The sequence below is a fragment of the Cyprinodon tularosa genome, unplaced genomic scaffold, assembly GCF_016077235.1.
Source record: "Cyprinodon tularosa strain WSP-4 unplaced genomic scaffold, ASM1607723v1 ctg499, whole genome shotgun sequence".
NCBI lineage: Eukaryota > Metazoa > Chordata > Actinopteri > Cyprinodontiformes > Cyprinodontidae > Cyprinodon > Cyprinodon tularosa.
This window is the reverse complement of record NW_024039228.1, coordinates 51,180-79,140: the sequence shown is the minus strand read 5'-3', so window position 1 is coordinate 79,140 and position 27,961 is coordinate 51,180. Positions and strand designations below refer to the sequence as shown.

Here is a 27,961-nt window from a genome sequence, read left to right as displayed (position 1 = left end):
GATGGGTCACCAACGTGGCGCCTTTATTTAATGTCAAATCCCAATCAGGGCATCATGGGTATCGACTTTAACAGAACGTCTGAGGAAAAGCGAATGCTTAGCTCTGTTTCAACATTTTTTTTTACACCCATCCACAGAAAAAAATAAACATAAAATCAACCAAAAAAAAAAAAAACAGAATTTACCAGTCAGGATTTAGAGTTCTTACATTTCATCAACACACCTGGACTCATCCTGTGTAACATTCCTGCAGTGGCTGATTGATGCCTGTACAAAAATGTGGAGCGGCACAGTCACATGCTGGCCTCCACTGATCAGATTACCCAAAACTTCACTCTTTGTTTTTATTTTATACATTTTGTAAATATATATATATATATATATATATATATATTTATATTACACATTTACATTTCTGATTATACAACTATTCACTTTACAGAAATGCAGGCACTTGACTTCCAACCCTTCTTTTGTGCCTATAACTGGATAAAAATAAAAAAAAGCGAAATATATAATACCAATTTACATATATGTATCTATAATGGTGCAGTATGTGAACATAAAGAGCAGTCTGATAAAACCACAGTCAGCAGCCCTAATTGTGCATGTTGCATATCAAAGTCTGGCTGTCTGGAAAACACAAGACTTTCCAATGGAAAAAAAAAAAAAAAAAAAATCCTTATGGTTTGAACAGATGTACCGACCCACATAAATCTTCATGTAGTGTGCTGCAGCCAGAGCTTTGAGTTGAATCCTGGATCAGAAGAAACTAAACTAATTGTAATGCTGAGGGAACAAGAAAATACAAGCTGTTAAAATGCAAATCGAGGGGCAGGTTTCCTCTTGCATATGGATGCTCAGCCGACACTTTCAACTGCAAAAGTTCATAAGGTCACTTTTGTTTAGAATCTGTTGGATTTACTCTGGATGTTTAACACATTTAAAAGGTTTTCATTTCTTTCTTTCTGTATTGGAAGTCAATTTGCAAGTCCAGAAGTGTAAGTTACACTGAGGAATAAACGGTTTCACTCATGTGTAGAAAGTGTTTTGCATAGAGTGAAATCGAACCTTAAAGAGTCCTGCTTTAGCTTCAAAGTATTTTTTTTTGCTTTAATGTACTGTCAGATCGTTTCTTATTGCTCGAAGTAAAATGAGCAGTAATAGAGAGCAGAGATGCTCAAATACCTCAGTCTTTTAGACTGAATTCATGTTGGATAAATTAAGACATCTGTGTGGCACTTGTAGTCGAGCTCATCACTGATTTAGTAAGTCTTTGAGCACAGCTCCAGCACTGGCCTCAGCTGAGACAGGCACAGGGGTGAAGGTGGGTAGAGCGTCGCTGATGGGCTTCATCAACAGGTGACCTCCTGAGCCAGCAGAGCCGGAACCAGCCACCAACGGCACCGCAGCGGAACGAGGAGCCAGGAAAGGATTGGATTCACCAGCTCGCCTCAAACCAGCCATAGCTCCTATGACAAGAACGTGTGTTGACTTTGGAATATCGTTCAGAAGACAGTCTCACTTTTTGATTGGGTCAGGATCACAGTAAAGAAACTGAGTTTACCTGTGCTGCCTGAAGTAGAGTCACCTCTTCTCCCGGGAGGCGGGGCATTCAGATGCTTGATGTCATGGACCGGAAGCCTTGGCGCCGGAAGGGACGGGGTCGACTCCATCTCCAAGAACTTTACAAACATCTCAGAGAACGACTGCAACGACAAGGGAGCTACTTTAAAGAATCAAATCACTGGGAAATATGTGTAGATGACGGCTAGTTTTCAACTTACAGAATTCAGGCCCTGCACACTGGTTGGCCTTTGTGGAGTATTTGGGACACTTTGCGCTCCTCTGCCTCCCAGCCAGCTTGATACCCAACCAGTAACCCCGTGGCGTCCGTCGTCCTCCAACATCTGGAGAAAGGACATACAAAAAAAAAAAAAGTCAGACTGTAGGGATAATATCGGTGAAGAAAATCTTAATCTGAATTAGGTTGTTTAGGGTCACTGTGCTACCGGAAGCTGCACTTCAAACCAAGTCTGCAACCTCTAACAGCTTTAACCTAGTCTGCCTCCATCCATTCTTTTTATAACTTTATCCTTTCTGACAGTAAACCATCCCCACAGCACCATCACATTTCACTTTAAAAATGATTATAAATCAAAGTTCACATTCAGGCCCCATCATCTGATGAAGGAAACATCTCCTACATCTGGGGGTACAAAGAATGTCCTTGAGGGTCACTGTTGTACAGATTTTAGATGTTCTCCTGCTTCAGCAAAGCTGATCTCCATTGATGGTTGATTAACAAATCTTTACTGAACTGCAGTCAACTGATTCAGACGCATTAAACCAGGGAAACAACAAAAAGCTGCAGGACACCTTCCCCTTTGATTGACTTTAGACCTTCCTGCCCCTCATGGTACTTAATACACTGTGAAAATTTTTGCCATTTGACTTCAGTTAAAACCTGCTGAAAAATCCAGGGTGTGACAGTGGCTTAGTTTTACTTTGCTGTTTCATATTTCCAAATCAGAAAAGACCAAAGGGGCATTTTTCCTCCTCCTTGATGTATGAACCAACATCAGCCTGCTTTCTTTCACCTCACCCGTCTCCATTTCCACTAAAAACGTCTGTAACAGTTTTTCCTTGTTTAACTTTTTACCTATCGATTAAGAGACCAGAGCATGATGGCAAACTGCTAATGTTGCTAACACTACATATGCATGAACACTCATTCACACAAGTCAAATTCTCCTGTGTCCCCTTGCAAGGACCAGAGTATGAAAAGCAGTCCAGATAAGCTCTATTTACTTTTTTTCCCTTTTAAAATGACTAAACATAAATGTAAAGACAATTCAGAAGCATAGAAAAATACCAGGTTATGAGTCAGTTAAGGAAAAAGCTAACAGTTACTTCTGTTTTTTTTTTACTCTAGCTCTTCAATAATTAAAATAGTAAAGAGCACAACTAACTGCCGTTTTATCAACCTGAGCAATGGGTATCTGCAGCTCTTCCAGAGACACCCTACGTAACTGATTAATAGCTGGCCAGCTGTCATGGCAGCTTCATCTAAACGTTGCAACACTTTCCATTTTAAGATGGTAGATTAAGCAGCTTTCTCCAATGTTCTCTGACAAATGCTCTCTGAACAGCTGGATTTGAACTGAGATTCACTGATGATCAGGTGGACTTTATTATAAAACATGTTTTTTATTGGAGGTCATTTAGTGAAGAGTAGAAGGGAGAGTATAAATTAATACCAAACAATATCAGATATCTGTAAAAAGAAAAAATGTGAAACCATTTTCTAATTTATTCTCTTCTATGAGTTGTTCTTTCATATAAACACCAATGAAATAGTCTTTAAGCTTTGGTTTCATCCAGGCAAATGAGCATCGTACTCTCAGGGGTAGGACAGCTCTGTTTCAGTACAGACCAAAGTAATATCATACAAAGAGGACGATGAAGAAGAACTTTTAGCGTGCCAAAAATGTAGAAGATCAAGTAAACAAGGAACAGATAGCATTCAGGGGTCATTCATAAAAAAGAAAGATTAAATTTGAAGCATCAATGTAAACTTTAATTTGCCTAATGATTAAAAAGAGAATAATTTACTAAAAAAAATATTTAAAATTCAGATAAATTAACTACCATGAAGTATGAACGTCCAGAATTCTGCACTTAATCCTATTATATAAAAGCTATAATTTAAGTTTTTTAAAGCCTTTTATGAACATAATGTACTCCTCAAATTATCTTACTCATTTTATTTGTATTAACTATAATCCTTCACCATCTGTAAAATTTTAAATAATTATTGGATAGGTATTAGGCTGCCTGGAAGAGTAAGGATTAATAGACAAATCAAAAGGAACTGAATTGCTTTCTTCAAAGTCTGAAGATTTTTATGGGACTCTTGGCTTCTGTAAAATGGAAACTTTAAATAGTTTAACAGGAGATGAGGCAAAGAAGGGGAAAAACATACAGGGAGCTTAAAGGTAATAAAAGTGGCTCTTCTAAGGGGCTGATTGCCTGTTACTTTGTATGCGTTTCCCTTTAAGGGTGTTGGGTAATACTCCTCGGAATCCCTGGATGGACTCCCATAATGCCCCCAGCCAAAAAGATCTGGAAAGGAACGATACTTTATTTTTCAGGCCTGAGCTCTGAGTACTTATTTAGGGGCTGTTGGACTTTAATTGCATGGCAGTGTCTTTTTTATAAGAAAAAATGGCTCTGAAGAAAACGTCATGTGATCTAGATTTAGAGCTAAACCAATGAGGGTTAGGATGCTTTCATATGAAGATCATTAGATCTTAATCAGAGAAAAAACTTTCTGGTTCTAATGGGTTTATTAGATTAGCTAAATAATCATAGTTTGGTTCTTGCAAAACAAATTTAAACTTGTTTCTTCTTCCAAAGCTAATAGAGAGCAGAAATGCGTTTCTATTTTTTCTTAATCCAGAAAAGCAGATTTTCAAACTTGTGTAAAAGGTGTATATCATAAAAAAAAAAAAAAATCAACTAATTTGAGCTTTTACCTTCGTAATAATGGCATTTCATCATCGAAATTAGTATTTCCCGTGATTCATGCATGAATCCTCATGAGTTCTGCTGTCTGAGAAGCAGCCCCTCCCCTGACATGTAAAGATGAGCAACCTGAGATGATCTACATAAGAAGGTTCCCTTCAGGAAGCACCTACCTTAACCACATTGTGTTGGCACCAGACATGGGCAATGTGGAGTCAACAAGTCATCTCCATGTCATGTATTTAATCTACCCAGCCAATTAACCAGGTGAGTCCAATCTGCACAGGTTAATTCACGGTGAAGTTGGACTCACCTGCTTCAGTGGCTGGGTAGAACCAATACATGACATGGAGATGACCATGTCTGGTTGGCACTGTAAAACTCCCACAGTCTCCGAACAGAAAGGGGTGAAGTGACACACAGTGAGATGATTTCGGCTCAAAGTTAAAAGAAAGACGCTTTTTAAACAGAAGTATTTTCATGAGCACCAGAGCCGTGGCTGAAATATGGATACATCTCCTATGTCTACATCCGCCGCTGGCATGTTGTATCAGTTATCGCATTAAAAAAAACGTACTCAGGCACAATTTTAATTGTACTTCCTATTTAATGGAAATACCACAATTGCAATAATTTACAGTTTTGAAATCTAAGGAAGATCCACATGGTTTTGGGCACAATGGAAACTCAGCTGCTGACTGCATTCCACAGTTAAAAAATAAAACTTTCATTCAGTACAACATAAGAGAGCAAACTGGAGTTTTGACCATCTGCTGCTTCCACTCAACAGTCTTCTTCACTTTCTTGTTCCTCCCTTTCTAAGATGAAATCAGACTAAACAGATGTGACAGCAGCAGCTGTGTGTGTGTGCTTCCTCCTGTGCTGCCATGTTTGTTTTGATCTGGACTCAGCATATCTTGCCTTCTTCCCACCATGAACCATAATACTCTGATTGGCGAACCCATCCTGGGGTCTGTTCTCTAATGGCCAGCGGGACAAGATGAAGTGCTGTGTGTTAGTGAATGAACAAATACAGCCAGAATTCAGCTTGCAGGCAAGACAACGTTTCTTTTAGAAATTAGCCTCCTCCTGACTAACAGTAATTCAAATTTGTCCTCTATGGAGGACATTTATAAATCTGAATATCTCCTTTCCACTGCATATTTCACAATTGACTCCTTTTGGTATCTACAGAGGACATTTAGGGCTTTTCAATTATACTAAACGTGAAGGGATGGGGCTTTGGTACATTTCTTTTCCTCATTCAGAAAATGCCGTCCATCAATTCCAGGACATTTTACAGGAAGACAAAAAGTGAGTGCAAAATATATATTTTTTGGCTAATTTAGCCTTGAAAGGTTGTTTGCATATCTCATACAAGTGTCTTAACAACACATAGAAACATCTTTTGAATTATTTGAAGTCTTTTAAAATAGTATTTCAGTGTTTAAAAAAATGTCCTCTGTAATGGACATTTGAAGTTATTTCCACCATTTTGTGTGAAAGATACTCATTCTCAGAAGTAGAGAAAATTTTACTGCGGATTGTGGATGAAAACTTTGATATTGAGTGATATTGATGAAGAAAAATCAAGATCAAATGTTTGAGGGAGAATCAGACTGAGATGATTTAGAGAATTCTGAAAATGAAATTTAGACAGGGCAAGCAGATACAGACGAGTCAGATCAAGCAGGACAGTCCACATCCCATAGGCGACCACTGTGAAGGCCTTCAGTTTATTTTATAAAATAATAATAATAATACATTTTATTTGTATTGCACTTTACATTTAAAAAAGGGTAACATTTTCTCAAATAACTATAATAAAATACAACTAATAATACGATTCATAACAGACCTTATTTTTCTCTTTTTTTTTAGATTCAAATTCCAACTTTGATGATCATCCCATTATTCAGAACAATGATGTCATGACATGCCAAAACAGGACCCCAAAGGACTATTTTAAGCAGTAAATTGATGACTCTGTGTTTGAAAAAAATTGTGCAGTGCACAAATCAGCGTGAAGTCCTGTGTCAAGAGCAACACTAAAAACGATGTGTGAAGAACTGAAGACGTTTTTTGGAAACTCAATTTACATGGGCTGTCTAGTATATCCAAACATTAAAAAAATATTGAACCTCAAACACCAGAGTTCAAGTTGTGGTAGAATCCATGAACAGAAATCTCTTTTACAAGTTGAGAAATTCCTTTAAGGTCGTTACCGACCTTGATGTGTCAGACGAGGATAAAAGAACTGATCTCTTGATGAGAATCAGGCCCCTCTTGACAAAAATAAGGCAAGGTTATCCAAGTCTTCCTAGAATGGGGAAATTGTGCATGGATGAGCAAATGTGTCTATTTACTGGTTAATGCCCGGTGCAGCAGTGTGTACCTCTTACTTGGCAGAGTTTGTTCCCCGCAGGAACAGAAACTGTTCTTTGACTGGTTCTTTATAATATTAAACCTCCCTGACATCCTCATAACAAAAGGCCTGACAGGAACTGGAACCATAATGAATAACAGTAACAAGATCCTAGGGTACAAAGATTTTAAAAAGAAAGGAAGACGGGATTCGGAGATGTATTCAGATGAAGAACTCCCGAACTTGCAGTCATAAAGTTGTTGGACAACAAGCCAGTTGTTATGGCATCCTCTGCCCATGACATTGAACCTCAAAAGACATGCAGAAAATTGTCCAAGAAGAACAAAGTGTTTGTCCAGTTGCTCAGTACAACAAAAACGTGGGTGGCGTGGACTCGAGGGACCAGATGTTGAGTTTCTACAAGATGGCATCTCGCACTCGTAAATGGACAGTGCATGCAATTTTCCACTTTTTTGACCTGGCCATCACCAATTCATGGCTTCAGTGCAAGAGTGACTGCGAAGTAATCAAAGAAGTTCATCGACTTCAAAGTACTACTTAGATAATCCTTAGATACAGAGCTAAATTTCTTCATTGTGTGATCAAGAAATTTTAATTATTATTATTATTATTATCATACTATATAAAAACAGCAAAACTAAACTAAAAGTAATGGACAGTTATTTTGATGGTAAGCTCACTGTTGTGTTAAAGTTGCAAGGTTTTTCTTTTCGAGTAACGTTGCCATGAAGGCTCAGTTTTCAAATGTTTGGAGTTCCGATGTCCACTGTAGTAGACATGGATATCCAAAAAATAAAAACTTAAAAAAAAAAAAAAAAAACATTTTTCAGTTTTGTAATTGTCTCACATAGATAGCAGAACTGTAATATATATATATATATATATATATATATATATATATATATATATATATATAATTGGACAATATATATATTTTTCCTGGTATGCTTTTTTTCAAATATGCTTTTTTCTGAGGATAAGAGCAAGCTGGAGCTCTAACCTGATCGACTTGTTCTCGGCTCAGTCCCAGCACACTTCCCATGAGCCTGAGCACGTCGGCCCGCTTCGTTTTGGGTGTGTGGAAGTAGCCCAAAAACAGGTTGCGCATCAGAACCCTGCAGACGGAACAGCAAACATAACGCTGAATAATGACAATTCAGGGTTAAACATTTAGTCCTTCCATCTCAAAATGAAAACAAGAACCAGGCCATTTTATTTTTAAACTTTTTTAGATCTGCTGCTAAGTTTTTTCAAAGTTCACCAGAAAGGATCAGCCCTCATTGATAACAGTTTACAGATTTCATCATGATTTCAGGAACTCGCCACTGAGGAGGAATGTAATGGTTTATTTTTCTGGTTTTGGGTCAATAACAAAAAAAAATACTAGTGTTTTTGTTTTGCTTTTCATTGTTGAATAAAAAAATAAATAAAAACAAAACAAAATTTCTTGAATGCACACAGACCCATCCCTATTAGCAAATGGCAACAAGACTCAACACAAACTAAAAAGATAAACTTTCACTATTGATGAAAGTGACGGACCATGATGGACCGGTGAATTTTGGCAGCATTTCGAACAACTCAGAGTTAAGAAATGCCTCTAACTCCTCCAGTAATGCAATGCTAGCAGAACAAATTGTGAGTATTTGGCAAATTATATATATATATATTATTTAAAGTTAATTTTATAAACATATTTTCTTTGCTTTTTCTAGTAAAATCAATATTTTGCATTGCTGTTATTTTACATTCCTAGTTTATCATTAGCCAAATTCCATACCAGTAACTTATTAAAAGCTTTACTATAACCTGAAGATCAGATATTCACAATTTCTGACCAGTGCAGACTAGATAACAGTTCATTTTCCAAACATTTAACAGCAAAAAACTGTAAAACTGTTTTCGTATCAAATTTACAGCCATGTCGCAAAACTGTATTTCTTAAATCCAGTTTAATTATATAGTGACAATCGTCTCAAGACTACCAGGATGCAAACATTTAAAATTATTCGTAGACAGAAATGTGTTAAGGCATTGTATAACGCGTGTGTTGGACATTTCTGATCTAAAGTTTTTTTTTTTTTTTTCCAGAATCCTAATCTAACAGTATCAATAAAAAGATGTGACATAAAAGCTCAACTTACTTGTCTATCTTTCCTTCTGTGCTGTTCAGAAGGTTCATGAGTTTCTTTTGTGCCTCCTCCAACATCTCCTGCCTCACTTCCACTGCAACACAAACAAAGATTACTGTGGGGATTCCTCAAAGAAAATCTAATGAAACATATTTAATGTTTCTTCTCCAAACATAATATCCATCTTTGCAGAAGTTTAGGCCATAATCAGCACAATTACTCCTTTAGATCTTCGCTTGGTGTATCTATGGTGGCAAACTAAATAACTAAAAACATCTAATGTTGTGGTAAAGGATGCAATACCTGTTTTTCATGAATTTTATCTATTTTAACAAACATAAAAAACATGAAATGTGGACAAAGATGGCCAGCAGCAAAGAAGCTAGAGTTATTTTTTCCAGATATGCCATAGTAAGTATATATAGACCAGTAAGGTAAAGATAAAGGCTCAATTCAGGCCTGAACTAAAGCAGGCCTGAACTAAATAACCCTGAAACAAAAACAGTCTGAGAATTTGCTGTGATGTAATTCTATACCTGATAAGAGTGAGATGGATAAATACATTTACTCTGTAGGTCAGTTTTGAGATGAGGTCATAGGGACATTTTTTCTGTTTGTTTTTCATAACCTAATAACTCAGTATGTAGTCCAAAATTATATTTAGTTTTTTTTTCCAGAGGTTTGCCCTAATATGTTTTTCCAGGTACAACACATTCATTCTTTAGTTCTTAGCTCGGGGGATGTTTCTTGGCTAAAATGAAAATAAAAAAAACGATCAATTTTCTTTAATTTAGAGCAATTTTGTTTCACCGATTCATGGTTTACAGTGAGGGAAGGTGGTCGGCTGTTTCTAAGGAAAAACCTCAATGATTGCTCTGTTATTTTAGTGTGATCAGTGTGATAGATTAAATGTTAGACTTCAAGGCAGGGGCGGATTTAGGAAATGTGGGGCCCTAGGCAAAGACAGGCAGGGGGCCCTCTGAATGGAGAAGACAGCACATATAACAGACCCATTCTACAGATAGAGAAATGTTAATAGAATAGACATCCATTCTCTGTTCTACGTTTTGTCCCTCTCTTCTTGTTTTCCTCTTTATGTTTTGTACTCAGCTGACTTTTCATGCTGTCTCTAAAGGAATGAAAGATTTTTTCCAAGCACTAAGCTCACTTAGCTGATTGCTCCTTCCTGTGTTTCCAAAAAGGCAACGGCAAAAGTAAATAACCCAGTCCTTCTTTTCACTGTAGACAAGCCATGATCATCTGCTTCTCTGTTCTCCATTTTTCATTTGGATGAAATAATAGCTGCATGAATCATGACAGCAGACAAGATAGAGGAGAGCAGGAGGCGGGGTTACCAATCTACTTGCTCTGGAGAGCAGAGTTCGCTGCTTTTAGATGTTGTCTCCAAAGTCTCCAGTAGCAGAAAAAAGTCGCTAGATTTGGTGCTAGGTGCTTTTTTTGTATCAAAGTGCTAGAGGGGTCTGAAAAGTGGCTAAATATAGCGACTAAAGCGCTAAGTTGGCAACACTGCTCTTTGCATCGTTTGTTTTCAAATGGTTTGCTGCTGTCTGTTTGGACCTTTCTGAACATGTGCAGCAAATGGACTGATCCAATATGGTGGACACTGAAGGGGGGGCTGAGACACACTTTATATTATCAGCGTTTTGTTGGCATTTTAGCGAAAGGATTTTAATCAAAAATATAATTAATGTGCACAAATAAGGAATAGTTGTATTAATCATACATAGAAACAGAGTTTTATGGGGCCTCCAGGAACTCGGGCCCTAGGCAACCGCCTAGTATTACCTAATGGTAAATCCCCCCCTGCTTCAAGGTTTATATGGAAATGTATCTGTATAAACTTTTAAAATATACTAGTACCAAAAGGAATACAAAAAGTGAAAATAGTTGAGGACACTGGGGTTAAACGAGAAGGTATGGGAACAAATTCATAATTGCTGAATAGGCATTTATAATCGGATGGGGAAAAAAATCCACCTGCATCTCACCTTGTTTCTTTAGCTCCTCAATTTGCTCTTCTTTCTGATCGATCTGATCCGTGAGACGAGATGCTGAATCTAGGGCAGCGTTGGCTTCATCTAAGTTTACCTGAAAGAAGTAAAATCAGTGAATGGGAACATTTCACTGCAACGTTCTTCTGCATTTACTTGCACCCATTTACCTGAAGGGCAGACGCTTGGTCTTCTAGCAGCAGAGCTTTTCTTCTCCACTCATCCTTCTCCTTTTTGTGCTTCTCAAGTTCTGCAGAGTACATGGCTTTCTCCTCTGACAAAAAAAAGAAGGGAGAGTAATAATTAACACAATAAAATAAAGTCTTATTGCAACTTTACAAGAAGCCGACTCTGTTAACTTGCCTTGTTGGAATTGCTCTAGCACCATCTGCAGGTTGGAGAGCGATACTGCGTACTGTCGGACTTGTTCCTGAGAGGTTCTGAGTTGTGCGAGTGCGTCGTCTCTCTGCTTCACCGCATTGCTCAGCTGTTCCTGTAGCGACTCTACCTGCATGCTGGCCTGTTGGCTGGAAACAAGAGCAGGAGGCTTATAGAATAAAATAAATAAATAAAAATAATGAACGAGAATGTGCTCAGAAGGAATCAATCATTACAGCTAGCAGTTTCAGGAAAAGCGTGAAAAGATAAATTGATCTATGCAAACCTGGCATTTTCCACAGCATTTGAGGATGTGGCCAATTTCTCATCCAGCAGTGCCACCCGTCGGCGCAGCTCTGTCTCTCGGTCCTCTGCAGCAAGGGCTTCTCTTGTGTACGAATCTTCAATCTCCAACAGGTGGTTCCGCAGCCGTTCCAGCTCCAGGTTGAGGCGCTGCTCTTTTTCCCTGGTATGCTGCAACTGTGAAAAGCAGAAGGTCTTCTCAGGAACAACGTTTGTCTTGCAGGTTTTTTAATGATGTGAATGTAATTACTAAAATCCTGTTTCACTCTCTTCCCTTTTAAAACTAAAACTGCAGGTGTTTAAACTTACATCAGACTGAAGTGCCGTGCTTTCCATTTGCTTCTGCTTAAGTGCCATCATCATTTGATCTCTCTCCTGCTGGAACATCACCGCTTTATCCTGCATGGACTTCAGCTCATTCAGGAGTTGGTTCAGCTCCCCAGATTTACCCTGAGACACAATCAGCGTCAGTACAAATCGTTCAATTAAGGATTTTATTTATTGTCTCAATGCTGGACTTTTTCCAAACTGACCAGCTCTTTGTCCTTCAGCATCCTCTCCACCGTGGCCGCCTTCTCGCTTATTGCACTTAGTTCAAACTCCTTCTCTCTGAGCAGAAGAGAAACTCGCATGTTTGTTTCCTGTAGAGCTCTAAACTCAGACTCCTTTTCTCGAGAGCGAGCAGCCACCGCCTCGTTCTCTTCCTTCAGCTTTTTCGCATCCATTTCCAAGATGAGGGCACGCTCCTTCAGGTTGGTCACGGCCTGCTTTAACACCTCGTTGTCGTTTTCACGGTTGCGCAATGCTTCACTCACTTGGCTGAACTGGTCTCCTTTGGTTTTTATGAGCAGGTCTTTCTCCCTAACGGACCTCTGCAGGGACTCCAGTCTCTCTCGGATCTGACGAACCACCTCCGCCTGGCTCTTCTGTTCGCTCTCCGAGTTGGACGCTGCGTTGGAGAGCCGGTGGTTGTTTTCCTGAAGTGTCCTTATCAGGTTTTCTTTCTCTGCCAGTTGTGCTTGCAGAGCTTCAGCATCTCTCCGCAGGTTGTCGTTTATAGGAGAGACATTCTGTTGTGTTTGGGCCTCGGCTGTTAGAGAGCGACTGCTCGACTGGGTGGCCGCCGCCTCAGGGGTCTGCACAACGCTATCCAGTTTACCCAGCAGAACGTCCTTGGTGGTGCTGAGCTGACTGATGGTCTGCTGGACCTGTGCAAGTTCAAGGCTCAGACCTCCCAGCCTCTTCTCCTTCTGCTCATAGCTTTGGATCAAACGAGCGTAGTCCACAGACAGCTTGGAGCTACAGTCGCTGTCTGCAGAGACCTGGCTCTGCAGCGCGATCAGTTCTTCGTGCAGCTGTGCGGACTCGTGCTGCATGTTCTTGACCGTTGTGATCACCTGCTGCTTCCACTCCTCCATCTTCTTCACCTGCTGCTTCAGCATGTCCCTTTCCTGGAGCAGCTCCTCAAACTGGTTGCTGCTGACCCCCCCAGATGCAGCGCCTGGCTCGCCTCCTGTAGACTGCAAGACGGTCACTAAGGTTTGACACTTCTGAGTCAGAGCATCAATTTCGATGTCCTTCTCCCTGATAATTCGAGACAGGTTTTGGATTGTCTCCTTGAACATTTCTTGGCTTCCAGAGGGATCGCTCATGTTGGAGAGGCGCTGATTCTCCTGCTGAAGCTTCGCCAAAGCGGCTTCCTTCGCGGCCACGATGTCCATGAGGCGGTGGTAGTCGGACCGGAGCTGGCTGTTCTCTCTGGTCTTCTCATTAAGAACAGCTAACATCTGCTCTCTCTCCACGGCGAACGCCTGCAGCTGCTGTTGTAAATAAATTACGTCCTGGTTGTGTCCCGTCGTGACCCGAGCGTGAAGCGCCTGGATTTCCAGATCTTTCTGTTGGATCAATTGAGAGAGTTTGCCAACTTCGTTGTGAGAGACCACCAGCTGATCCAGCTGCCTGGTGAGTGACAGGTTCTTCTCATTCAGCTGGCTGATCTCAGTCTCTTTCTCCTTGATGCCACGAACCAGTTTCTCTATCTCAACCTTGGACAGGTCGTGCTTCTCATTGCCGTTCTCCTGGTTTAGAGATTGCGTCTTTTCCTCCTGGAGGATAACTTGTCCCTGGAAAGCTGGAAGGTGACCCTCACTGAGCAGATCCAAACTTTGCTGGAGGCGGGTTATTTCTTCATCTTTGGCATGAATGAGTCGGTCATAGTTGAGAGCGGTCTGCTGATGGCGGCTGTGGGCCTGTTCAAGCTCGCTCTGCAGCGTCTGCATAGAGACCTGCTGCTCCTCCAACGATCTTTTGAGGGACCGAAGCTCTTCCTCCAAACCATTCCTGGAGGATTTCAGCTGGGTGATCTCCGCCTCCAGCTCTGTAATGATATCCAGTGTCTTTGGTTCAGCCAGAGGCTGAGGTCTGCTCTGTTGATCCTTCAGTCGATCAATCTCCTCTTTCAAATGGCTGTTCTCCTCCTTCATCCCACCCAGCTGTTTATCCTTTTCCTCCATCGCTTGTTTGAGGATTTCTACCTCTTTGCACATGACAGATTCCCTGTTCTCCATCTCTTTCTGTAAATCTGCAGCGTTTTGCTTCAAGGTTTCCACAAAGGCGTCCTTCTCCTGGAGCAGGTCCGTCAGCTGCTTCTGCCCTGCGACTGTGATTGACAGCATCTCGTTAGTGTCTCTATGGTCTGACGCCAGCTGGTCCATGTCTCTCCTCAGCTTGGCGATCTCCAGATCTTTCTCCTGGTTTAGTTTGATTGCAGTCTCGTGCTCGGTCTGCAGAGCTGAGGCGTCCAGGGATCGGGCTCGGGTCAGTTCCTCTATGGACTGCTGGTACTGTCTGACCTGCTCTGATAGTGTTCTCTCTGCCTGGGACAGCTCAACTTCAAGCTGATTCTTCTCCAGCTTCAAAGCTTCAATACGAGTATCCTTCTCCTTCACCATCCTGTTAAGAGACGTCTGGTTTTCTTTCAGCTGCCTGTTTAGCTCTTCTACCTTCTCTAAAGCCTTCTCCTGCTCCTCCTTCATCCTCCTCTTCTCCATCTTCAGCTCGTACTCCTCAGACTTCCCCTTTTCATAGACGCTCCTCATTTCTCCCATTTCTTTCCTGAGATCTGATAGCTCCCTCTCCTTCCCATCCAGCTCTTCCTTGACTCTCTCAGCCTCGTTCTGTCCACCCGCTACATGCCTCTCTGCTTCAGCAGCAGCTAACTCCTCCTCTCGCTCCTGCAGACTCTTCTTCAGCTCAGCCACTTCTCTGCGTGCTTCCCGACTCTGCTCCTGTGCACGTCCCAGTGCATCTTTCAGCTCCTTCGCCGTCTGTTCCAGCTGCTGTTTGCTCATGTGGAGGTCATTAAGGGTGAACGCGCTTTGGCTCATTTTCTCTTTCTGGGTCTCCAGCTCCTGCTCTAGTGCTCTTTTCAGGTCCTTGGTGGTGTTGAGCTCTGCAGTTGTTCTGATCAGCTCTGCCTCCGCTTCCTTCAAATGTCCAGAGAGCTGCTCCTTCGCTGTGATGAAATGCTGAAATAGTGATGGAAATAAACTCAATGATTACTCATTACGTTGCTAAATACATATCAGCAGGTACTTAATTCCTAAGCTTTCATATTGCACTGAATACAGACTAGGAGAAATAGAAAAAAAATAATAGCAGCCCGGTTCCCTAACATAACTTGTTTCTTTTGGCAAAAGAACATGGAAGTTAAATCATTAATTTGTCAATTTCTGATTTAGATTGTTTTACTGTGAAAAAGTTTGGTAATTCAATTTAAAAAATCTATCTTTCATGGCTAAAGTAGTAAGTATGTACAGGCCGTAGTTCTGTCTGACCAAAGCAAACTGTTATAGTTTGAGTAAATATTTACAGAGAAAATGTGTTTTTTGCTATTCATTTTATTTTTTATATCCTTTATCTGCTCAGTCTGCATTGTGGCAGCAGATAGTTGAGTTTTTTTCCCGCCTGGATCACACAAATTTACGGAAGTGAGGCTCTGTCAGATCAGATTAACACCCCATGGTAAGGAAGTAAATGGATTACTAATAAAAGGCCTCTAGCTACTTTGATAAAAAAAAAAAAAAAAGTAATGTAATAATCAAAATAAATATTGGTTTGAAAGAACTGTTGGGGGTCTTAATCATTTAAAGTTTTTTAAAAAGAAATTTCTCCTCTCTTGTCTGAAAAGATGAACAAATACCTGATATACATTTTTACCAGGGGTCCAAAGACATTTTTCCAAGTCTAATTTGGAACTTATATTTAATTTTTAGTTCAAAAAGTTGGGGTTATTTAAGATTTTATATAACTATACTCAGATATATCATTTGAATTATCATTAAACAGTTGGATAATGAAGACGGCGCTGCTGTAGAGCAGACCTGTGTAGCTTCTTGGTTCTGTCGGTCCAACTCCTCCAGCTCAGACATCAGGGTGTCGCGTTCCTCCTCGGTTGCTCTCAGGATCTTCTCTCTCCTCTCCAGCTCTACCTTCAGATGCTCTAGAGACTCTGCCTCATCAGACTCCATCAATGATGCGTTACGGCCAACCGTCTGCTCCTCTGCTAGTTTCAGGCTGTGCTGCAGGTTAAGCTGTGAGGATAAAAACATTCAGGAAAGTTGCTTTATTTTAACGCTCCAACAGTCCACAGATGTTAGTGATTTTCACATCTAATAAGAAGATGCAAAATGAGGCTGAAACTGGGCTAGAGAATCTGCCTGAAAAGGGCCAAAAAAAAAAGTACAGCCTATACCCGTCTAACGGAACCTTTGGCTATCTGATTATTAATCGATTTATTGAAAAAATATTTTTAAAAAATCAACATATTAATCGTATAGCAAAACAATTATTAGTTGCAGCCGTATAGCCAACCTTTTCTTGTTCCAGAGCTTCCTTCTCTTGCCTTAACGTCCCAATAATGGTATTTAACTCCAAGATGTCCGCAACCTCTTCCTTTGGCTCATCCTTGGAGTGAAGATAAAAGAACAATAAGCAGCAGAAAATATACAGATATAATTATAACGAAACGCATTGCTTCTGTTCATACTTGCCTCTGAAATGTTCTTCAGTCTCTCTATCTCCTTTTCTGCAGCTAAAAAAAAAAGAGGAAAAATTATTTCACCTAAAAAGTTGAGACAAAGATGCTATTCTTGAAGATGGAAGTTTATCTTGTAAACCAAAGTCTGTATAACAGACAACTTTAACCCCACCTTCTAAGTTATTTCTTAAGTTTTGGATCTCATGCTCATATTGGTTTTTTTGCAGAGCCTTCCCCTCCTGCTCCTGTACTCGTGTCTGGAGTTCAGTTACTGAAGCCTGCAGCCGCGAGTAGTTCTGCAGCAGGTCTGCGTTCTCCTCCTGGGCTTCATCCCTTTCCTGCTGCAGAGAGGTCTGTTTCGTCCGTGCATCCTCCAGACTGGCTGATAGCTCGGCCAGCTGCTTCTCACGTTGTTCAGCTGCTTCCTGGAGGGACCGAATTACCTTCTGGAGCTCCTGTAGTTTGGAGGAATCTGACGGGGAACTGACGTGACCGCCCCCTGTAGAGAATCAGTTAGATGATATTTTGTTGTTTTCTCTGACATAAATCACTGTTGTTATTTGGTAATAAAATACAATAATAATGATCATCAAAAAAACATCCTAAAATAATAAAAATAATCAAACCGCTCTGTATTTGCTCCTCCAGTTCTTCGATCCTCTCCTCATACTCTGAGAGCTCCTCTCTATGGCGCCGTGTAATTTCTGCCAACTTCTGTCGCTGGGCATCCTGTATGGCTGCAAGCTCATGCTGATGCTCATCCACCTCTCGACTCATTTCATCTCGTAACTCCTGTTTCAACACAGATTAAAATGTGCAGTATCATTAGTCATATATAATAATAGTAAAAAAAAAGTAGTATTAAAAGACAGCATTGTGCATTCCAAGTGTTTTAATGAAGACTGTTTACAAGAAAGAGTAAACTGGCAACATGAATGACTACAGCTACCTTAATAGTCCTCTGTAGTTTGAGAATCTCTCCCTGGTCGCCATTACCAGCTCCTGTTGTGGTTGATGTCTAAAGGAGAACGTAGTATAAAAAAACAACAAAAAAATTGAACTTTTACTGTTGATAAAAGTTGAACAGACAAACAAAAATACAAAAATCCCTAAATCATCCTCTTTTCTTAAGGTACATTCAAACCAAATGGACTGGAATGGGTTGTCTCCATGTTAACGCTATGTAAAGGTGCTTTCAGGAGCAACTGCAAAGTCAACGATGCAAAGGAAATTAGCAGTGCATTCTGGGTGTTCAAAGCGAAGCAACGTGGTGTTAAGACACGTGGACAAAGCAAAGTAGCACTTCCAATATGGTGGAAGTTGAAAAAAATCTAAACTTCCCTGTTAACCAATCAGGAGACTGGGTGAGTTTGTTACGTGGGCTTAAGGACTGCACTGGAGACAAAGCTTTTTTTTTTCCCCCCAATCAAAAAGTCACCAGAGCACGTCGGTCTTCACCCTTTAGGGACAAAGCAGCTCCTGATGCTCGGTCCTGGATAGATGAAAGCGAATAGATGGTGGTACTGGCTGATCTGGGAGTGAATCTGATGGCAACGGCACCAGGATCTGGTGTTACACCGTATTGTGTGCTCCATCATATATTGTGACCCATGGGGGACAGTATATGGTGTAACACCTGTAAGCAGATAGACACTCATACTATTTGATGAGGTGGTGAAGCGAGCTGGGGAGAATTTCACCCCGGTGATCTCAACAGTGATCTCAACAAATAAACTAAACTAAACTAAACTAAACTAAACTAAACTAAACTAAACTAAACTAAAGTAAACTAAACTAAACTAAACTAAACAGGAAGCCGAAGTATCAAGCGAACAGCAAGTGATCCTGGCAGAAATTGTCCCATTTGGTTTGAATGTTTCTACAACTTTAGGACAAGTTTCTACAGCAAGCTGAGAAGCAGAACTGAAACTGTCCATTCTAGGCTACCGTAAAATGATGGTATATGATCACATTGTAATTTATCTTTATTGAACCATTTAAAATTTCTTGTTGTTATAAGAGTGATCGTCAAATTCACACACTCTTATCTGGATCACAAAACCTGGGCAAATATTTCCAAACCATTACTATGGAGAGCAAACTTTTATTGACTAACATCTTAACACTTTATTTTCACATGTTTTCTTTTCCTTATTTCTACCTGCGATATTCTCCTCCAATGTGCTACCTCCGCCTCTAGACGCATGACTTCTGTGGACAGCCTGTTGATTTCTTGCTGCGACCACAGAACATCACTGAGGTCCACTTCGTCGCCTTGGAAGCCATGATGAGACCCTGTGTGACGTGTCAGGAAGGTGGAAGGAGACGAGGAGGTAGCAGTTAGGGAAGATGTGGTCACTGGCAGCACGGCCGCTGACGAGGAGGCAGACTGCGCAGACTGCTGCAGCTTCTGGACTTCTTCTTGGAGGCTAGTTTGTCGTACTTTGAGGTGGCTGATTTCCACCTGGAGGAGAGCAGACATAACTTTAAAGACTTTGATCGACTAAAAGATGTTTGCCAAAAAAAAAGTAGAAATTAAAAAATATAAATAATAAATATGTATGAGCACACATCTTTCTGTTGCAGCAGGGTTCTGTATTCAGCAGACTGCTGTTTAATCTGGATCTCTGATGCCTCCAGCTTCTCCTCCAGCTCTGAGTGAAGTTTTTTCAACCTGTCATACTGCAGACAGAGAAGAACATGAAGGGTCACCAAAAAGCACAAGGAAATCCAGGGAATGTATTCATACAGGGTATGAGAAACTAGGTTTCATCCAACTGTTCACTTAATTCAGATCTAGTCAAATATTCACTTATTATAGAAAAGAATGTCCTTATTTTTTTAATTAAATTTGATGAAAAAAATCTAGAATAAACAACTATAATATAAAAAAAAAAAATAAATTTATGTCACTTTTTACATTGCCGTTTTTTACATTTAAAAATAATAAGACACTGACTTCTTCACTCCAGCCATTAGGTGGCAGTAATATACTTGAGGTGGGTTTGCTTCCACAAAGAAGAGAAGAGCAAGTTGCAGCTAGCGTGCAGATCCATGCAAGCAAGTACAAAGTGAGCAATTTTTCAAACTAAGGTTACAGTAAAGTTCTGCAACAACAGACTTGAAATATTTAAATATTAGTTGAAAATAATTGTAATTTAGATTTTGGGGAAAATTGTTCAGCCCTTGTTTCCATAATAATAATAATAATTGAACTTTATTGATCTCACATTGGAGAAATTTATCTCTGCATTTAACCCATCCCCTTGGGGAGCAGTGGGCTGCCATTGTGCGGCGCTCGGGGAGCAGTGTGGGGTTAAGGGTCTTGCTCAGGGACCCAGAGTTGCAGTCTGGAAGGCTGAGAATTTAGCGGTGGGGGTGGGCTGACCAGCTGACAGCCTTGGTTCGGCCCAGAACAAGATAAACTTGTAGCCCCCACCTGTGATATTCCTCCAATTTCATTTAAGTGTACTTCTTTCTAATAGGTTATCATTCTAATAACAGAAATATAGGTCTTAACTAAAGTACTGACCAATAAATGAATGTAATGTTTAAATTAAGAAATCTAACAAAAATCTGATTCAAATATTTGGTAAAATGTGTAAAATTTTGCATTTCTAAAAAAACTTTATTCTGTGTGCTTAAGCACATATTTAAGTAAGCTGAAAACCTACTAACAAATTTAAATCCATGGTTGTTTTATGGCAAGGCTGATTTTATTTTTAAAGGATTTTTAAAACCATGGTGTCCTTATGATATGGGCATGAAGGGAAACAATATTCAATAATCACTAATAACCCTAAGAAATAATATCAGTCAATGATTTATTATTAAGAATTAAGAGGTTTTCTAAATTTAAGGATTACATAAAAAATAGATCATGATCTGCTTCAAAGCCTCTTATAACCAATTTATTATCAATCTGAGGGGGACCTTTTGGGTCACTATATAGAATTCTTTAGTTTTTATTTTTATTTAAAAAGATACGTCTCATAGAGACAAACCTTTTTTTTTTAACAAGAGAGGCCTGACGCAAATCAGTTAATATACACAATATAATAGTAAAAGAAAGAAAAATAAAAACAGCCATAGATATAAACATAACTAAAAATATAACTTAATATTAATCAAGCATTGGCAAAATAAAATACTTAATGTACAAACTGATTAAGAGCGGCCTTAAATATATTAAAAGAATTTTCTTAAAATTTCCAAGCAGCAAAAGAATCTAATTTGGAACCTGAAGCAATAAAATGCTTAGTAAAGCGATCCAGCATATCATACCAATTAAGAGATAATGTCCTTCATCATACAAATAGGGAACCTCTGAGTGGCTTATCTTGCTATTGAAAGTATTTATGATCTTCCAGAATTTCTGAGTATAAGTTTCTAAAAATATGTGACTGTTGCCTTCCTTATAGCAACTATGAAAGCCATAAGTCTCCTTAAACAAAGCAAATCCTGAAGCTGTCCTGAAAGGCTTCAAAAGTCAAGGAATGCTAGGAATTAAGCTTAAAAGTGGGGTCTGCACCAGAGAACTGCCTAATCTAAATATGTGTTCTAATCCTGGTGAGAGGAGGGATGGAATAGAACCTCTTTTGAGCACCAGCTGTGTTGCTGACAGGAATGATGCAGTTTGCAGATCATTCATGTAAATATTACAGGGGAGTGATTATATTTGAGCCTCTATGTAATTTTTTTAATAATGAGTGGCTAACAAAAGTTACATGTCATTATCATTCCAATTGCAGAAACACGTGTGTCCTTAAAACCCAAAATGTGAGAAAAATCCACACTAAACTACCAGCTTCGTGCAATGAAGTTTAATTCTCATCTCTTAAACTTATGTCAGAGTGCTTCCATATGTCGTCAGTGGTACTTTAAGCCAATTTGCTCCTTTGAGAGACTTCAGCTTCTGAGATTTCAATAAAGTAAAGTATTCAGCAAATTCTCCATTTCAGCTCTTAATTAAAACAGCGGGGTACTTTCTATTCCAGCTACTTCTCTTTAAAACAAATCAGCTTATGTTGGGTTACATTTGCAGGCAGTTATTTTTAGGCATGGATTATTCCTCACCTCAGTGTTTACAGCAAGAATGAGGGACTCGCTGAAAGCAGTAATCTCTGACGGAGAATATTTGTCATTTTATTCACCTGTTCTGCTCTTTAAAGCCTCAGTATGAGAACATAGTACAATTATTAACATGTTTCCTCTCATATACAGGATCAGGTTTGTTTTGCATAGGATATATTTATTCTGAACTAAAGCAGATTAAGGTTTGAATTTATAAGAATTTCTTTCTGGGGAAACCTGGGAAATTGTTATGTTTTTACTCTGTTAGGCTGATGTTTTTCCTTCTGCAAGAAGTGAATCTGTAGAATATGGCTGAGAGGGAAAAATAAGAAAAAAATCTGACCTCAGATTTTTGAGCAGTGAATGCAGCCTCCAGCTCAGCCAACTTGGAATTGGACACGTGTAATTCTGTTGTAGCGTCTGTTGTCACATGGAAAAACAGCATGAAGGAAACTATTAACACAGGAACAACCAAATAGGCATGTACTAAAAAAAAGGTACCGTAGTTAAAAAAAACAAACAGTTGTTTAACCACATAAACACACTGCACATACCATTTAAAACTTTTATTAATCTCTTTCTCCAATAAAATGTTTGAAATTCATGTTTTTTATTACCAACCTTAAAATATAAAATGTGTTGTGTGTCTGACAGTAACAATCATCAGATCCAGGTGAGAAAAAAACACTTTACAACTCAGCAAGCGAACATTGGGGTCATTTTAAGATAGTAATGTGAGCTAACAGTGGGTAAAACTTAGCAAACAATAAACATTTAACACAACACAAACTGAGTCATAGATTAGTTAGCAAAAGTATTTAGGTCCTTTTAACATTTTCACAGTTCCTCACATCAAGAACCACCAAATTTTCTCAGACGGGCAAATGCAAGGTAGTGAATAAAAGGAAGATGAATTAAAAGGGTTGATGGTTCCATCTATCAATAAGGAATCTGAAAAGTGCAGCCATTTTTTAAACAGATTCTGAAGCATCTGAAGTCAGGATGTTTGGAAGATCTCTGTGATTTTTTAGTTCTTAAACACATTCTCAACCACACAGAGATTGGGACTTTGACTAGGCCGTTCTAATCAGAAAACATTTATATCTGGACCAAATAGGTATGTTGTAGGATGTATGTTTAGGGTCACTGTTCTGCTAGAAGATGAATGTCTAAAGCCCAGGCTCAAGTCTTTTGAAGCATGTTACAAAAATTTTTAATTGAGGATTATCCAGCTCCCTTATTCCTGGTGACCCAAAGCATGATTCCCCACCACCATGTTGCACAATTGGAGTGATGTATTCGGAATTTTCCTCTTAGCCATACAGACGACAGCAGAGCGCTCACCTCATTGATTGTTTCAGCTAAAGCTGTCCTTTCTGTAAATAATCCTCTAAATTAAATTGTCAACATTAAATTTCCCTTTGGGATTCATAAAACATTTCTGAATGCAACTGAATAAACATTAGGACCAATTTTTATGTAAACTTGTTTTCTTGTTTTTTTACATTTTAGAGAGTCTTCTTTAGTCTTCAAGTGCTATGTCCAGGCACAATACTATTTTAGTTTTGTATCGATACTGAAGAGTTTTTTTTTTTTTGCATTTTTTGATCTCGTTAATTTTAGATATGTGGATTATTTTTACGTTAAAAGAATAATACCTTAGACGACCCTAAAATACTGTTTTATTCTGCTTACTTATTTAACCAGCATCTGTGATTCTGATGAGAAAGCATGCGCTATGTGGACATTGACAGAAGTAAGCTTTTCATGTTAATTGAAATATTTGTAAGGCTTTAATCATTTGATTTTATTTTATCCTCATGGAATCAAAAATGGTATCGAGTATAAAACATTTTCTTGGGTATCAATATTGTGTTTGAAATTTTAGTATTATGACAACCCTAAAGGGGTATAGTTGCTTTTCTGTGGGGAAGAGTAAGTGCCTAGAGGAAAGATGATAAATATTATAGATTTTTAGGTAAATATGAAAGTACTTGAAACAGATGACAGCTTGAACCTTTTGTTTAGGGCTGCAGTGCTGAGTTGGAAATCTGTGGCCAAAGTTCTTCCTCAGTCAATGTTTTATCAGTTTGCTTTAAACCGACAACACATCCGTTTTTAATTAACCATATGGGCTGAGATCATCCTTTTCAGCAGTAATGTTTGGTCAATCTTTGCTGCAATTTGACCAACAGCAGCCTTGATTTTACAGCCAGGATTTTGACTGCTAATTCCTCTAAACTATATTTAAGAATATCTGAAAACAGAAACTCTCCAAACTCAGCTTGCCTGCACTCCCAGTATCAGCACCTGCACCCTGTAATGGTAAAAATGGGACACACTTCAAATCTCAGTAACTAGTTAACACAACAGCACAGAACCCACATTTTACAAGTTAAGAGATTAACTGTTTTATTTTTGGTTGTGTAGTGTGAATATTTTTCATGTGAGTCGGGCATCTGTGCTCTGATAGAGACATTTCATTGGTTATAAATTGTAGAGGACATATTAAAAGATTTCCAATTTTTTTCAATAAAAAAAATTACTTTGTGTTTTCAGTCGAGTTCACTGACAGATTCCTACAACACAGCTAATATAAACGCACAACAGAATGTAACTTTGTCACTTTGACAGAAAAGTCAACCTGGGGGAAAATTGTCTGTTTAAAGGAATAGTACACCCAAAACATGATTAGCCTTCATTTTCTACTCACCCCCATGCTGAACAAAACTCTGGAGTACTTTTTTGATATCTCAAATGCATCTGGAGATCTGGGAGGCTTCTTGCTGTCTGCTGACATTCAAATAATGGAGGTCTATGGTGACCGAGACAGAAAGGTCCATAAAAGTCCACAAAAACGTGTCAATATTCCTCCATACTGCTCGTCCAATTTAATCCAAGTGTCCTGAGTGGGTAGCATCCAGAATTTACTCGAAACGAAGTCATTTAGAATGTTTTTAGAGCATAAACAGTAGTGTATAGGATTTCCTAATAGCGCCCCCATGCGCGCTCACGATTCTACGGAGGCAGGCAGACCAAACCGGAAGAAAGTGCGCATTCAGCGTCTGCTCTGCCGATAATGCAAGCGTAGAAGAAGAAATGTGCTGTTTACCTGTGCAAAGAAAGAAACAACGAAAGAAAAATGTCTGAGGACTTCAGTGTTGAGGAAGAGCATGAGTTCTTTGCCGAGCTGAATGCGCTGGTTTGGTCTGCCGGCTTCCGTAGAATCGTGAGCGCGCATGGGGGCGCTATTAGGAAATCCTATACACTACTGTTTAGGCTCTAAAACGTTCTAAATGACTTCGTTTCGAGTAAATTCTGGATGCTACCCACTCAGGACACTTGGATTACATTGGACGAGCAGTATGGAGGAATATTGACACGTTTTTGTGGACTTTTATGGACCTTTCTGTCTCGGGCGCCATAGACCTCCATTATTTGAATGTCAGCAGACAGCAAGAAGCCTCCCAGATCTCCAGATGCATTTGAGATATCAAAAAAGTACTCCAGAGTTTTGTTCAGCATGGGGGTGAGTAGAAAATGAAGGCTAATCATGTTTTGGGTGTACTATTCCTTTAAAGGATTTCGAGAATTTCCACGGATTGTATTTATTTTACTCTCTACCATGAAATGAAAGATTTAGGACATTTTCATAAGGAAGTGATTGACTACGCTTTGGTTTTTGTTGACTGTAATTTATTTTTTTCTATGCTCATGGCAGAGATTTGAGATATTCATTTGTGGCCGCTGTTTGCAGAGATTGAATTGAAACACGATTATATGTTTGGGTAAATTGAGTGAGAACAAACATTAAGAACTTATAAAAAAAAGTAGGAGTCCCTCTTATTCTTCTATCATGAGCTGAATCCTACAACCTAAAGAGGAAGCTGATTTAACCCGCGACCATTCAAGCTCTTCTGTTGGTAACGATCCATCTGTCACATAAATTAAATATTTGGAAAGCTATCTCAAGCCTATTGTTAAATAGATCAGAAGGTCTTTTTAGCTGTGAGGCTGTATCTCAAACCAGGAGCCCTGGAAACTTTGTTAGTGGGTGCTGCATAGCTTGTTATTCAAGAAAGATGGGACATTCTGAATACAAACCTGCCGCGCTTAATCAAGAAACAAAAAATATGTCATAGGTTGGGTCTTTCAGCAGCATACAAGCATAACGATCCAAAAATTCATGGCATAATCAAAACAGATGCGCTTCACCATCAGACAAAAATAACTACGGCTGCATCTAATGGTTATTTTGCTAATCTATCAATTTGTTGATTATTTTATCAATATATAACCGAATAAGAAAGGTTCCATAAAGTTCCCTAAACCAGGAGAACCTAACACTTTTCCACTTGAGGAGTTGTGGATAGATGTTTTTCCCTTAATCTTAAACTCAAATGTTATATATTTATATATATATATATATATATTTTTTTTTACAATTATGAAAAAAGGACTGGTCTACGTGGGTGCCTCGGTCAGCAAAAGGCAGAATTTCTACACTCGAGTAAACAAATAGTTGATGACTAATTCACAATAACAATAAAACACAATAAATCTATTTATTTGTTTCAGCCCTTAATTCAACCTTGGCCTAAAAGGAAATAAGGGAAGATTTTGAACAATCTAGAAATGGTGAAAGAGACCTCTCTCTGTTGTATGCTCAAACCATGTAAAATACAAAGCAAAGACTAAGTTCTACCCAGTTTACAAAACCAGATTTATAAAGTGCTTTCAAGAACCACAAGCCTTTTTTTTATCATTATATAACCACAAATGTTTGTAGGGCACCAGCTAAGAATGCAAACAGCAGACATGTTAGAAACAATTAAGTTAAACTGAGAATCCACATACTTAGAGGAGACCTCCAAGGAAAAACAAGAAAAGAAAAAAAAAAAGCACTCTTTACTAGTCTCATTGGAAAACAGCATGCATTCATGAACATCTAGTCTTTTTATAAAGTCCAGCTGTGAAGAAATTGTCTTGGAAATTCATCGGTGGTTTATATGATTATCGGAAGGGGTTATGCATTTATTAGATCCTGTTTAAATAGGTGTGTGAAGTTGAGATGGAGTTTGAGTGTCTGTCTGCAGAGAGACTATTGCCTTTAAAGCTTTGGGAAATAAACTGTCAGAGCAGGTGTTTTGCAATCAGTGGAAATTTTAAAGCAAGTATCTCTCAGCACAAGACCCTCCTGAATTAATGTTATTGAACTAAAAGAAATATGTTTTTATTAGTACTACAATAATGGTTTTATTTTGAAGTTTGATATACAATAGTATGGTTGCCAACCATGTAATAGACAGTTGGGATAAGGAATAGGTTCTGTCACCTGGATTGCTCATTATATTCCAAATACAGGAAGAATGGGTAAATTCTTGTGTTTGTTTGGGTAAACAAAAGTTTTTAAAACCTTTCAAAAGTCTGCCACAGGTATGCTAACCTTAAATGTAGACAACACAGAGACAACACTTAAGGACAGTAACTTACCACCGACTTCTTCCACTCCTTCCAGAAGCATGTCTTTGGTAAAGTTTGATATCTGCCCGGTGAACGATGACAGACTCCCACCGACATTTCCCAGGGACTGGCCGAGGCCAGAGCCTAGTCCACCCAGCCAGGAGGACATATTGAGGGGCTGTTAGCCCAACAAAAACAAAACAAGTCCGAGGGAGACAGGAGAGCTAGCCACGGCTTTAGCTTTACTCTTACGAGGTCAACTCGGACATTAAGCTAAACTATAAATTGTACAATATATTAACGTATGTGGTATTAAAATCCACTTATTTGGGTGCGTAACTAAGCGGGTTTTACTACTATTAGGAGCATTTAGCAAGAACTAAAACACCGGCTAACAACAGCTGCTCGGTGTCCAGGAGGAATTTATCGGGACAAACTAGTCACGAGACATTATAGTCGAACAAAACATTGACTTATATGTCGGTTTCTGTCAAAGACGGTTATATCCGCAGGCGGTTTCGGCCATACGTGTTGAAGTTGTTTTCCTTTTTAGCGATCTATAGACCTGAAAGTGCCACCTCAACTGCAGCCATTATCAGCTTTGCTCTGCTGACAGGTTTGACGTGGACACGGACCTCCGCAGCGGTGC

At 39.2% G+C, this 27,961-nt stretch overlaps 1 protein-coding gene across 1 annotated transcript; it reads right to left on the bottom strand.

Moving 5' to 3' along the window:
* trip11 (thyroid hormone receptor interactor 11) lies at window positions 1–27,943 on the bottom strand. The gene is made up of 21 exons (XM_038302707.1): window positions 27,343–27,943; window positions 22,193–22,269; window positions 19,348–19,458; window positions 18,938–19,240; window positions 17,726–17,794; window positions 17,403–17,568; window positions 16,949–17,275; window positions 16,790–16,830; window positions 16,611–16,703; window positions 16,121–16,330; window positions 12,272–15,265; window positions 12,048–12,188; window positions 11,722–11,915; window positions 11,421–11,584; window positions 11,228–11,331; window positions 11,055–11,154; window positions 9,058–9,139; window positions 7,914–8,028; window positions 1,788–1,910; window positions 1,568–1,709; window positions 1–1,472 (listed from the first exon to the last, which is right to left on the bottom strand). Exons 1-21 carry the CDS (start codon window positions 27,479–27,481, stop codon window positions 1,258–1,260), a joined length of 5,910 nt encoding a protein of 1,969 aa, XP_038158635.1. The 5' UTR covers window positions 27,482–27,943; the 3' UTR covers window positions 1–1,257.
* Between the last annotated feature and the right edge of the window lie 18 nt (window positions 27,944–27,961).